The sequence below is a fragment of the Oncorhynchus mykiss genome, chromosome 28 (genome assembly GCF_057628025.1).
Source record: "Oncorhynchus mykiss isolate SJ-2025 chromosome 28, ASM5762802v1, whole genome shotgun sequence".
NCBI classification, from domain to species: Eukaryota; Metazoa; Chordata; class Actinopteri; order Salmoniformes; family Salmonidae; genus Oncorhynchus; species Oncorhynchus mykiss.
The window spans coordinates 35,128,143-35,143,089 of NC_143049.1; the positions used below are offsets into that span (position 1 = coordinate 35,128,143).

The following is a 14,947-nucleotide window of genomic DNA, read 5'->3' on the forward strand; positions in this document are numbered from 1 at the left end:
ACTGTGTCGAATTGCTACGCTTTATCTTGGCCAGGTCGCAGTTGCAAATGAGAACTTGTTCTCAACTAACCTACCTGGTTAAATAAAGGTGAAATAAATCAATGTAAAAAATTAGATAGTGGTTTAATACAGCCTTTCTTAAAGTATGGGTCGTCCAGGTGGGAAAGGGCAGTGTGGAGTGCAATAGAGATCATCTGTGGATCTGTTTGGGCGGTATGCAAATTAGAGTGGGTCTAGGGTTTCTGGGATAATGGTGTTGATGTGAGCCATGACCAGCCTTTCAAAGCACTTCATGGCTACGAATGTTAGTGCTACGGGTCTGTAGTCATTTAGGCAGGTTGCCTTTGTTCTTGGGCACAGTGACTATGGTGGTCTGCTTGAAGCATGTGTGTATTACAGACTCAATCAGGGACATGTTGAAAATGTCAGTGAAGACACCTGCCAGTTGGTCAGCACATGCCCGGAGCACACGTCCTGGTAATCCGTCTGGCCCCGCACCTTGTGTATGTTGACCTGTTTAAAGGTCTTACTCATGTCGGCTACGGAGAGCGTGATCATACAGTCGTCCGGAACAGCTGATGCTCTCATGCATGCCTCGGTGTTGCTTGCCTCGAAGCGAACATAGAAGTGATTTAGCTCGTCTGGTAGACTCGTGTCACTGGGCAGCTTGCGGCAACTCGCGGCTGTGCTTCCCTTTGTAGATGATGCGCTGTCAGCCACTGACTTGTCATTCCCACTCGCCACCATTCACCGCTGTCATCAATTGGACTAATGCTAGCGACAAGATCTGACTGAGCTCAATTGTCATGAAACACATATACAGCGATGAGTTTTTCTGTTTCACACACACTCATAACGAGGAGCGCCCACAATGTGTTTTGTGTGTGGAAGGGCTTAGTAATGAATCTCGCAAAACGAACAAATTTATTAAAACAACACGTCCTGACCAAACATCCACAGCATGATGGTAAACCCAGGAAGTTCTTTCAGGACAGGGCAGAATGTTTCAGGAAACTGTGCCTCGACAGTGGAAAAATAAATCCGCTAGCAAGACATTGTTGTCATTATATAACAGGTGATGATCAGCAGAAATAAGGGAGTACTAACTCTCATAGAGTTTCTCTTTCAAACAATCCCCTGGCTTTGTACACAGCTAATAGCTAACGTTAGTCAAAGCAAGCAAGCTACTGATAGTGCAACCCTAAGTAACTACAGATTTAGGTGAACAATGATCAGGCCCACTGTACATTTTACTGTAGAAATTCTTGTTGAAAACTAGTCTCGATTGGAACTTTTGTTGTTAAGAAACAGTTTCAAGGCTGAGCATCACCTCAGTGTTACACTGTTAAAACAGAGACCAGAATAGACATGTTGCTGTTAAAATACAATACATATTTTTCATTCTGAACTGGAATAAACGGATTGATCACTTCACACAGATATAGACCAGAAAAGGACAGCGTGTGTGTTCTGTTATTCATCTGTGTGATGTGATCAATCAGTTTATTCCAGTTCAGAATGAAAAGTATTTATTGTATTTTAACAGTAACAGTTCCAACCCATACAGATATGTAAGTGTTTTAATGGGGAAAAATAACATTCATAGATATTTATATGGATATTTCATTTCATCATTTGTTTTAGGCATAAGGGCAATGAAATGTACCGATATTTATGTATAGTTGCATATTTTCCTAAGCTTGGGTCCCAGGAAAACAGAATTTCTCATTTGGGTTCCAGGAAAACACAGAATTTCTCATTTGGGTTCCAGGAAAACACAGAATTTCTCATTTGGGTCCCAGGCTGAAAAAGTTGAAGAATAATCAAACAAAATGCTGGTTCCGTTTTGTTTTCTCTTTGCCCCATACTTCAACACATTCTGGAAATTCCCAGGCCTAAATTCCTAATTTTAGTTCAGACCTTTTAAGATTGTAATCATCATTTAATCTCTGGGTTGAGGCACATCTGAGGAAATTGAAACATATAACAAACCCACTCCCTGGAACTTCCAATAGACCAGGGTCATTGGGGCACACATGGAAAAACATGTTGTAATGGAAAACAACTAAAATGAGCCTTTCTTATTAGACAAGTCCAACTAGCCCCTTCCTGTTCTAGTCTGTTTTTTATTGATTGGTGCGTAATGAATACGAACCAACCAACTTCAGAATCCATCTTTGCATTACTGTTGCACAATGCAGCCCGTATCGTCCCTCTTATTTTCCTCATGTTACCTAGGTTTGAGAACATATACCATTTGGTTGCTAACAGTAGGGGGCAGTTTAGAAAAACAGCTTTTTATTTTATCTTTGCCGACCATATTGCACGGTTTACAAAAGAGTGTGTGTATTGGCAGGGAAGTTGTCATTTTCAAGGGGAACTTACCGGGAACAAGAAGGAAGAGACACAATGTGCCTGTAATAGACTAGATTAGACTACCTCTCTATCCGGTTGGTTTATGACCCGTTTGAGTTCTATCCAATAGAGGAAGGAAGTTCTAAACCCCTGTATGAAGGTACTTGTGTATTGAAAGATTTAATCATAATATCAGAACGACTATGTGATGAACATCGCGGTTTTGACCCCAAAAATAAATGTTCCTCTCACGAAAGACACAGGTTAGGTTTTTGCAAATGAGTATTATTTTTTTTAATCTAAACTGATGCCTCTACACATATATTATACACAATCACCCTAACACACAAACATCCTGACACACAGATCTACAGGTCACAGCAAATACATCTGATTACTTCTGACTGGAGGACATAGCTTATTAACTGTGAAGAGGGGCTAACCAACACTTGTTCATCACTGGAGACGGTAAACAAACAAACCCCTTCACAGACTGCACAGTGCTTCTTAGATGAGAGCTCAGCAAACACAAAAAGGGCATTACTTAGCTGTTTCCTTTAAAAACGTGCGTAAAAACATCCCATGACTCAACGTGTGTAAAAGTATTTGGACATTAGGCATCTGGTCTAAGGCTGTAGGTGCAAATATGTCTCTACTTTGATCCGTATATGTGACCTATGACCCGAGGATGGCGATGAGGTCAAGCTGACTATTAATCTCTAGACCCGGACGAGAAGTGTTACTGATAGTGGGATGCATGGTGTCCCCGCTACATCATCATTACCCAATACCCACAACACTTTCCCTACTACACTGAGCAACAATATAAACACAACATGTATAGTGTTGGTTTTATGAGCTGAAATAAAAGATCCCAGAAATGTTCCATACACACAAAAAGCTTCTCAAATGTTGTGCACAAATTTGTTTACCTCCCTGTTAGTGAGCATTTCTCCTTTACCAAGATAATCCATCCACTTTACAGGTGTGGCATATCAAGAAGCTCATTAAACAGCATGATCATTACACAGGTGCACCTTGTGTTGGAGACAAAGGCCACTCTAAAATGGTCCGTTTTGTCACGAAACACAATGTCACAGATGTCTCAAGTTTTGAGGGAATGTGAAATTGGCATGCTGACTGCAGGGATGTCCACCAGAGCTGTTGGCAGATAATTGAATGTTAATCTCTACCATAAGCCGCCTCCAATGTCATTTTAGAGAATATGGCAGTACGTCCAACCGGCCTCAAAAACGCAGACCACATGTAACCACACCAGCCCAGGACCTTCACATCTGACTTCTTCACCTGTGGGATCGTCTGAGTCCAGCCACCCGGACAGTTGATGAAACTGAGGAGTATTTCTGTCTGTAATAAAGCCCTTTTGTGGAGAAAAACTCATTCTGACTGGCTGGGCCTGGCTCCTCAGTGGTTGGGCCTATGCCCTACCAGGCCCATCCATGAGTGTGCCCCTGCCCATTCATGTGAAATCCATAGATTAGGGCCTAATTTATTTGTCAATTTAATGACTAACTCAAAAATATAACAGAAGCATCTAATGTATACTGAACAAAAAGAAAACGCAATCATTTCGATTTCACTGTTTGTCCCCCTAAGATTTCCTCAGTTTTGTGTGTGTCTTTTCACAGATTTGGCTGAAAGCTTTTAAAGGGGAAGCCAACCAGAGATCATTTGGGATTGGTGTCTGTAAGCACAATGAACTCCAAACTCCTCCTCCCATTGACTGAGCCCTTGGGACAAATATGGTATTGTACTTATGCGATATGTACTTATGTTTTTTTTTTCTTCTCAACAAACACAGTCTCTAAATGGAAGATTAGTCTCACACTTCCCAGAAGAGTTAGTGGAACATGGGTGTTTTGTTTCTGAGATGGTTTCCTTGATACGGAGTGCCATATCCTCAGTCAAGTCTATTTGGTCTTTGTGTGTTTTGGAGGTATGCCTGTTGTTTCCTTGTTTCTTCCGCACCCTCCAACTCTTACCTAAACCCCTGTATCACCCTGTGTGTGTCTGTTCAAACAGGAGGCAGGGTACACCTTTTCATTGTCATCTTTATTACAATAAGTCTGTACAAAACATATTAATTCACATTTCTTTAAAAAAAATTATATACAGCAATAATATAAACTCTAGTGAAAGAAGGTCTGATGCTGCAGTGACGCAATGTCCTGGTCTGGTGGTTGACTAAAGGTATTACAAGATGCTAGAAGTCATACCTGTGCAAATCATCAGTTACATTCATGGCTTTGTACATCCACCAGTAGAGAACACGCATAAACAAACAATTAGGCCTCAATACAGTCCGTATCGCGGAAGGTTCTTCGCTGTAGCGCAATTTGAATTTTAAAAGGCAATGTTCCCGTAGACTGCTGTATCCGTCGGCTCAACTGGAAAACATTTACATTTCAATCAACTTCCACGATATGGATTGAATGGAGACCATGATTTCAGTGCGTGCGTGTTTGAGCTTCACTTGACCAATAGCAACGAAGAATACAGTCTCTGTCCACCTCTGAGGAAAACACCCCCTCGATGCTAGAAGTGGACTGTTACAGTGCTCAATTGCAGACTGATGTTGAGTCCATCTCTCTTCCCTCCATGGGGGGAGTCTAAACTGTCCTTTCAAGTTCATATGAACTTGCCTGTTTTGCTCTCTTCAGGAATCGCATCAGAGTCGTGGCAGCAGCGGTCATGAAAACAAAGCACGCTGCAGTTATGATGACGGTCTTTGGATTGACGGATTTATCTGGAGGGATGAGATTTAAAGTTAGCAGACTCCATATCCATTTTTTCATACTTTTTAAAATTTTGTTTTTTCATACACTGCTCAAAAAAATAAAGGGAACACTTAAAAAACACAATGCAACTCCAAGTCAATCACACTTCTGTGAAATCAAACTGTCCACTTAGGAAGCAACACTGATTGACAATACATTTCACATGCTGTTGTGCAAATGGAATAGACAGCAGGTGGAAATTATAGGCAATTAGCAAGACACCCCCAATAAAGGAGTGGTTCTGCAGGTGGTGACCACAGACCACTTCTCAGTTCCTATGCTTCCTGGCTGATGTTTTGGTCACTTTTGAATGCCGGCGGTGCTTTCACTCTAGTGGTAGCATGAGACGGAGTCTACAACCCACACAAGTGGCTCAGGTAGTGCAGCTCATCCAGGATGGTACATCAATGCGAGCTGTGGCAAGAAGGTTTGCTGTGTCTGTCAGCGTAGTGTCCAGAGCATGGAGGCGCTACCAGGAGACAGGCCAGTACATCAGGAGACATGGAGGAGGCCGTAGGAGGGCAACAACCCAGCAGCAGGACCGCTACCTCCGCCTTTGTGCAAGGAGGAGCACTGCTAGAGCCCTGCAAAATGACCTCCAGCAGGCCACAAATGTGCATGTGTCTGCTCAAACGGTCAGAAACAGACTCCATGAGGGTGGTATGAGGGCCCGAAGTCCACAGGTGGGGGTTGTGCTTACAGCCCAACACCGTGCAGGACGTTTGGCATTTGCCAGAGAACACCAAGATTGGCAAATTCACCACTGGCGCCCTGTGCTCTTCACAGATAAAAGCAGGTTCACACTGAGCACATGTGACAGTCCTTGTTTTAAGGACATTACATCAAAGTTGGATCAGCCTGTAGTGTGGTTTTCCACTTTAATTTTGAGTGTGACTCCAAATCCAGACCTCCATGGGTTGATAAATTTGATTTCCATTGATCATTTTTGTGTGATTTTGTTGTCAGCACATTCAACTATGTAAAGAAAAAAGTATTTAATAAGAATATTTCATTCATTCAGATCTAGGATGTGTTATTTTAGTGTTCCCTTTATTTTTTTGAGCAGTGTACTTTACCAAGATAATCCATCCACCTGACAGGTGTGGCATATCAAGAAGCAGATTAAACAGCGTGATCATTACACAGGTGCACCTTGTGCATTTTGTCAGACAACACAATGCCACAGATGTCTAAGTTTTGAGGGAGTGTGCAATTGGCATGCTGAATGTAGGGATTTCCACCAGCGCTTTAGCCAGAGAATGGAATGTTCATTTCTTTACCATAAGCCTCCTCCAATGCCATTTTAGAGTATTTAGCAGTATGTCCAACTGACCTCACAACCGCAGACCACGTATATGGCATCATGTGGTGCGAGCGGTTTGCTGATGTCAACGTTGTGAACCGAGTGCCCCGTGGTGGTGGGGTTATGGTATAGGCGGGCATAAGCTACGGACAACGAACACAATTACATTTTATCGATGGCAATTTGAATGCACAGAGATACCGTGATGAGATCCTGAGGTCCATTGTTATGCCCATTTATTTTTTTTAAGGTATCTGTGAAATCCACATATTAGGGCATAATGAATGTATTTCAATTGACAGATTTTGTTGTATGTTGCGTTTCTATTTTTGGTCCGTGTGTAGGAGCTTGAGATTTGTGGCCCGAGTCTTGAGGTACACTCAGATGCCTTGTGTGTGTATAGCCTAGTGGTTAAGGCGTTAGGACAGTAACGGAAAGGTTGCTAGTTCGAATACCCAAGCCAATAATGTGAAAAATCTATCGATTTGTCCCTTGAGCAAGGCACTTAAACCCTAACTTTCTCCAGGGGCACTGTACTACTATGACTGACCCTGTAAAACAACACATTTCACTGCACGGTGAACGTGTCAATACAACATGTTTTTTGTGTGTCAATGATGTATATAAACCATTCGTTTGTGTGAGGGACAGAGAGAGAGTGTGTGTGCCCGCATGTTTTTTTGTGTGAGTATCTCTCAGTGGTCTCACCCTGGATGCTGACGCTGAGGCTGAAGCTGAGGCTCTGGTGTCCCACTACATTGGTGACATTGAGCAGGTAGAGCCCAGCGTGCTCCGGGCCCAGGTGGACCAGGTGGAAGGTTCCGTCAGAGGAGTGCATCTCCACCCCATCCCGCAGCCTCACCAGGGTGGCGGAGGGGGCGGGAACGCCCACAGCCCAGCTCCAGATGGTCACGTTCTGCCCCTTCTCAAACTCAGCAGACGGGAACACCTCCACGGACAGGTTTGTGGGCGGCGCTTCGGGGGGGAAAGAAAAGTAGCAAATTGAAATGAAGGATTGCCATTTGTTTCAGCCTCTAGGTTGACGTGAAAATATTTGGCACGTGACGTCGTATGCTATTTGTAAACTGATTATATGGTTGAAAAGACGTCATATCACATTACAACCAGTTAGACCTAGACTTCATGACATCAAGACGTCATGGAAACATTCTGGTTGTTATCTGGTCAGACTGGTGATAACCAGAATATAACTATTTTACTACTAGCACTGACATTGCTGCTAATTTCTTTATTGATGTGCTCACTATGACTGAGAGATGTGGTTGTCCCACCTCACTATGACTGAGAGATGTGGTTGTCTCACCTCACTATGACTGAGAGATGTGGTTGTCCCACCTCACTATGACTGAGAGATGTGGTTGTCCCACCTCACTATGACTGAGAGATGTGGTTGTCCCACCTCACTATGACTGAGAGATGTGGTTGTCCCACCTCACTATGACTGAGAGATGTGGTTGTCCCACCTCACTATGACTGAGAGATGTGGTTGTCTCACCTCACTATGACTGAGAGATGTGGTTGTCCCACCTCACTATGACTGAGAGATGTGGTTGTCCCACCTCACTATGACTGAGAGATGTGGTTGTCCCACCTCACTATGACTGAGAGATGTGGTTGTCCCACCTCACTATGACAGATGAATGCACTAACTGTAAGTCGCTCTGGATAAGTGTGTCTGCTAAATTAAATTGATTAAGACATATTTTTCACTTTGCAGCTAAAAAGACGAAAACATCCTTTTACAACCAGTTAAAACCTTTTACATATTTATTTATTTTTACTTTAGTTTATTTAGTAAATACTTTAACTCTAGTTCTTGAACTGCATTGTTGGTTGAGGGCTTGTAAGTAAGCATTTCACGGTAAGGTATCATGTGACAAATAAAGGTTGATGTGTTTCAATGACATTGAATACCTTGTGTACTTACATGAGCAATGGTAAACTCATTGAAGCAACTGTCGCTGGTGCCAACGTTGACACAATATTAAGCACGTTTTTTTTGTCCTTATGAATTATAATCTTACAGTCAGTATTTGTCAACTGGAAATGGGATCGCAATGGGATATACCTTTTTATAACTACAAACCACAAGCTGATATAGTTTGCTTTTATCTGACTCACCTTGAACATTAACAGTCATGTGAGCTGTAAGGTTTCCTACGACGTTGTGGGCCACGCATTCATACTCTCCCCCGTGGGACCATGACGCTTCTTCCACCAATAGGGTCGCTCCCTCTCCTGCCACGACTGAGCGGCCATCTTGGTCCAGTTTTCTCCACAACACAGTAGGTTCAGGGTTCCCCTCAGCACGACACGTCAGTGTAAAACTGTCTCCGATTTTCACCTGAGTGTTCTCTGAGATAGTGATATTTCTGGGGGAATCTACATTGGGGAAAATAATGGTTGTTAGATATACATTATGGAAGTTAAGTTGCAAATTGTTTACATCAAATATTGGCTTGTTTGCTGTATAGTTCATATACCTATGACATAATATGAAACAAACCTTTAGTTTTAGGCAAACAATGTGCTCCTTTTTGTCCAATGAGGTCATTTCTGGACAATATTTCTGTCCATTTATGGGACCCCTTTTATCTCGAGCACCCCAGAGGCAAAAGTTATGTATAGCCTCATTAACTTCTACCCAAATTGTATTTGAAACATTGTCTAATGAGAATGATTGAACAACTCTTGACAGAAATGTACTTACATTGAACTGTCATTGATGCGACAGTCGTTGTGGTTCTCTGGGTCTCTGTATAAAGCTCATTGAAGACTGTGATGTTAATGGAAGATGTCTGTTTCCCATAGGGATTGGTAGCCTGACATTCGTACAGTCCCGAGTCTCTAGCTGTCAGCGATTGGACAGTGATGGAGGTGTGGCCCTGGTTGGACTCTAGCTCCGCCCCCTGACTGCCGGTCAACTGGCGTAACGCCACACGCCCCTGCGGCCCACTCTCTGATTGGCAGGTAATGGTCACACTGTCCCCCGCTTTCAGCTCACCAGATGGGCTCAGATAAAGAACAGGCTTCTCTGGAGGACCTGCCAGGGGCAATGAGTAACATAATCATATATCAATTAGGTTATATAAATACAAAAATGTCAACATAAAAGGGGAATAATAATGATGGTAAACTATGTTAATAAGGTATTTCACAAAGTAAAATCAACTATATGGTTCCAACGTTGACACAATATTAAGCACGCTTTTTTGTCCCAATGAATTATAGTCTTACTTGGTTATTCTGTGTTTTACAGTCAGTATTTGTCAACTGGAAATGGGATCGCAATGGGATATACCTTTTTATAACTACAAACCACAAGCTGATATAGTTTTCTTTTTATCTGACTCACCTTGAACATTAACAGTCATGTGAGCTGTAAGGTTTCCTACGACGTTGTGGGCCACGCATTCATACTCTCCACCGTGGGACCATGACGCTTCTTCCACCAATAGGGTCGCTCCCTCTCCTGCCACGACTGAGCGGCCATCTTGGTCCAGTTTTCTCCACAACACAGTAGGTTCAGGGTTCCCCTCAGCACGACACGTCAGTGTAAAACCGTCTCCGATTTTCACCTGAGTGTTCTCTGAGATAGTGATATTTCTGGGGGAATCTACATTGGGGAAAATGATGGTTGTTAGATACACATACACCATTAGTTGCTAATTGCTCATGTCAAATGATGGCTGTATGGTTGATATACCTATGACATAATATTAAACAAACCCTTAGTTTTATGCAATGAATGTATTATTTTGCTCATGGGTATGCTCCTTTCTGTCCAATGAGGTAATTTCTGGAGAATATTTCTGCCCGTTCTGGGACGGCAGGCAGCCTAGTGGTTAGAGCATTGGGCCAGAAACCAAAAGGTTGCTAGATCAAATCCCTGAGCTGACAAGGTAAAAATCTGGCATTCTGCCCCTGAACAAGGCAGTTAACCCACTGTTCCTAGGCCGTCATTGTAAATAAGAATTTGTTCTTAACTGTCTTGCCTGGTTAAATAAAAATACAATTTAGGAGACCCCTTTTGTCTCAAGAGCACCCCAGAGGCAAACGTTCTGTATAGCTTCTTTAACTGTATTTAACTGTATACTGTATTTAACTGTACTTTAACTGTATTTAACTGTAATTTAACTGTTATTTAACTGTACTTTAACTGTACTTTAACTGTATTTAACTGTACTTTAACTGTATTTAACTGTATTTAACTGTATACTGTATTTAACTGTACTTTAACTGTATTTAACTGTACTTTAACTGTATTAACTGTATTTAACTGTACTTTAACTGTATTTAACTGTATACTGTATTTAACTGTACTTTAACTGTATTTAACTGTACTTTAACTGTATTTAACTGTATTTAACTGTACTTTAACTGTATTTAACTGTACTTTAACTGTACTTAACTGTATTTAACTGTATACTGTATTTAACTGTACTTTAACTGTATTTAACTGTATTTAACTGTACTTTAACTGTATTTAACTGTACTTTAACTGTATTTAACTGTACTTTAACTGTATTTAACTGTATTTAACTGTACTTTAACTGTATTTAACTGTATTTAACTGTATTTAACTGTACTTTAACTGTATTTAACTGTACTTTAACTGTACTTTAACTGTATTTAACTGTATTTAACTGTATTTAACTGTATTTAACTGTACTTTAACTGTATTTAACTGTATTTAACTGTATTTAACTGTACTTTAACTGTATTTAACTGTATTTAACTGTACTTTAACTGTACTTTAACTGTATTTAACTGTACTTTAACTGTACTTTAACTGTATTTAACTGTACTTTAACTGTATTTAACTGTACTTTAACTGTATTTAACTGTACTTTAACTGTATTTAACTGTATTTAACTGTACTTTAACTGTATTTAACTGTACTTTAACTGTATTTAACTGTATTTAACTGTATTTAACTGTACTTTAACTGTATTTAACTGTACTTTAACTGTATTTAACTGTATTTAACTGTATTTAACTGTATACTGTATTTAACTGTACTTTAACTGTATTTAACTGTATTTAACTGTACTTTAACTGTATTTAACTGTACTTTAACTGTATTTAACTGTACTTTAACTGTATTTAACTGTATTTAACTGTACTTTAACTGTATTTAACTGTATTTAACTGTATTTAACTGTACTTTAACTGTACTTTAACTGTATTTAACTGTATTTAACTGTACTTTAACTGTATTTAACTGTACTTTAACTGTATTTAACTGTATTTAACTGTATTTAACTGTACTTTAACTGTATTTAACTGTACTTTAACTGTATTTAACTGTACTTTAACTGTACTTTGAAACATTGTCCGATGAGAATGATTGAACAACTCTTGACAGATATGTATTTACATTGAACGGTCATTGATGCGACAGTCTCTCTGGTTCTCTTGTCAATCCCAATGTCCAGCGTGGCTCTGCAGGTAACATTCTGTCCATTGTTCTGGGCTGTCGGTCTGTATTTCAACACTGAGGTGACAGTCTGGACTTCCAGATGTTCATCTTGTTTGAGGAGAACTTCATCTCCCAGTAGCCACTCAATGATTAGACGTTCAGCTGGGTACACATCTGGAACTGTACAGGTGAGGTTACTCTCCTGACCCTCAGTCAAAAGGTCACTTCTTGATATGGTGGGATCCTTTGGTAAGGCTGTCAATGACAAATCAATGAATGGTTAATCAAAACACATTGTCTTCTGGAATGCTACGACCCAATGTGTTTTGTAGCAGTCATTTGAAATAAGACCTACAGATAGTAGCCAATGAGAAGATCTATACAGCTACAGACAAACTAACTTGTGTCCAAGTTGCATTTTAACCCACTACTGTAGCAATTAATTTAGCTATTTATTTATCAATTCATTCATACATGTTTTGATCAAATGATCAAGTCCATCATGATCTGTCAGGCCTATTTCATATAAGTAAAGAGACAATAAGAAGACACAGTGGCAGAATAAATTCAACCACACCTTTGTTTCATCACAAAACCAGATAGCAACCTCTGTCTGGTGAAGCAAGTTAATGTTTCTGACATTTTTGGACCACTAAACAACTATTGATTTAGAATTTGATAGGTGAGAATTGTCTGTTAATTGAATGATTATAATAATAATAAAATAATATTAATAATAATAGGAATAATATTCCGCCCTGAAACATATAATTGTATGGAATTGATTAGAATGTATAAAATCATAATCGATAAATGTGTTGTCCTAGTCAGAATTAGGGTAAACAATATGTCTTTATGGTGTTCTAAACACAGACTGTCTGAGCTTGGTGCCGACCTGACTAGAGATTTGGGAGAGAACGGGGAGTACGTCTCAAGGACAAAGTCACTATCTCTGTCGGCTGGGAAGTGAGACTAGAAAAAGGGGAAAAAAAACAAGAATGAATCGCATGACCGATTGGTTTACAAAACAACAATTGCACAGTGTGTGCGTTGCAGGACATGTGTGTGCGTATTTTTGTGTGTATGTGTGGGCGTGAGAAGTCAGTATAAAATGAATTGATTTGTATTCTTGAATTCAGAACGTTCCGTGAATAAACCTTTTTGAGCATTTAGCTGGGCCTCCGTCTGTTTCATTCTACCAGGATCTTACAAATTCTGGTTTGCAGACTGAGAGTAATATAATTAATTTAGGTGATGTACCTGGAGAACATAATTCTCCTATCAGAACCACGTAGAGTTACCGCAGGAGCTGCCTCCCTATTCCAGGACTATTTCAACTTCAAAATGTCAACATCAGAATCCCCTTTATAATCCTTGTCCAGTATATAGAATTAAGTAAAACCACAAGTCCCTATCTCCATCCATGGCTAATTTAGGAAAGGGACAATTTTAGCTAGCTAGACACAGGAGGACAACAACACAACGAGATGCAACAATTCAAGTTGTTTCTGTTAATGACGTAAATTATGCTCTCGAAGCGATTTGATAGGAGACGCCAAATCCAAGCAGGCTTCCATTTACACTTTTTTTACGCTTCCAGGACCATTCACAGTTTAGCTCAACGCTTATTGGCAAATGTTTTATTATTTTTATTTTCGAAGGAGCCCAAAATGCTCTCTGGCTTCCCTTGCATCCAATGCTACGGGCGGCAACAATGGCATACTCTTTATGACCAGACAGCATCAGAGAGATGGCCTATACACGTAGAGAGTCGGAGTACCCCTGTTTCGCTCGCTCGGATGCTTTCTCCTGTGAGATACATTCAGCCCCTTGCGAATTGAAGGACAATTATTAAAACACAAAGAGACCAAAGATACATTTGTCGAGGAATCCTGGCTTCCCTTGGCCCCCATGAATACACGCCACTTATAGTCTACATACAGTAGGTCGGATGCCTATCGATTATACAGTAGCCCTGCTTAAAACACTTTAGATTCATTGGAATGTTGTTTTATTTGGGAGGAACCCGAGAGTGTGTATATTAGTGGATTAATTTAATATTATAAACTTCAAAGCAATTGCGCATGATCTGAAGACGTTATCAGCTACTGCTAATGAAGCCGTTCTACTATAAAAGCCTACAATGAACAAGTTCTACTATAAAAGCCTACAATAAACAAAAAGCTACTGTTCATGAAGAAGTTCTACTATAAAAGCCTACAATAAACAAAGACGCACAAAACTTACCGTAGACGTTCACCTTAGTAGACGTTTGCGCGTTTTGTGTATCTTCTCCTTTGGTTCTGCATGTGGCCTTACAGACGACCGTGTTGATGTGATGAATTCCCAACTGGTTAAATATTTGCAGGGACACTGTCCCGTTGGTCTCCGTTTTACCGTAGAGTGACCGGTCAATCAATGAAGACCAGGTGAACGTGACGGCTTCGGCGCAACCACTGGCTTTGCACGTCAGGACCAGACTGTCGCCGACTCGAGCCATGGGATGCTTCGGTGTGAGGTTTAGGACAAATTTCGACGCTTTAAAAGAGATAATAATTTGTCCAAATTAAACATACTTGACCTTATATGAAACTTAAAACTGCAGCATTTTAGGAAAAATGTTAAGATCTTACCTGCAGTAGGCAGCAATACTATCCAAAGCGCGAACGCAGTCATGCTCTGTTTTGAGAAATTACAGCTAAATTAGTTATTCTCTTGAAGAAACCTTGAGAGACATAGCCTTCTGTCCTTGGCCCATGTTGATATTTATATATGTCATTTTATTGAGGGGGTTCCCGTTGCAGACTCCCCTTGGAAGTGTTGTAGCCCATTATTCCATGCGCCCTTGTCTCATAGGCTAGGGCTGCAGTCCTCAACCCTTGCCCTAGCCACTTTCCCTCCGAAAATCCCCATCGAAATCGGATGCAGTTTGATTGGCATCTTAATTAAGTGGTCAAATTTACTAACTTTGTCCTCTCGAAGAGTGAACAACTTTGGTCACTTGCTGGGTTGATATGACCTACAATTCAATGCAAACTGTAGTCATAT

The 14,947-nt window shown here is 40.6% G+C and overlaps 1 protein-coding gene across 1 annotated transcript; it reads right to left on the reverse strand.

Moving 5' to 3' along the window:
• Nucleotides 1–4,413: 4,413 nt before the first annotated feature.
• Nucleotides 4,414–14,947, reverse strand: vcam1a (vascular cell adhesion molecule 1a). Its single transcript, XM_021590021.3, has 8 exons — nucleotides 14,533–14,947; nucleotides 14,147–14,437; nucleotides 11,858–12,154; nucleotides 9,833–10,093; nucleotides 9,188–9,520; nucleotides 8,599–8,859; nucleotides 7,165–7,431; nucleotides 4,414–5,122 (listed from the first exon to the last, which is right to left on the reverse strand). The coding sequence occupies exons 1-8, from the start codon at nucleotides 14,573–14,575 to the stop codon at nucleotides 4,986–4,988; spliced, it is 1,890 nt and encodes a 629-aa protein (XP_021445696.3). The 5' UTR covers nucleotides 14,576–14,947; the 3' UTR covers nucleotides 4,414–4,985.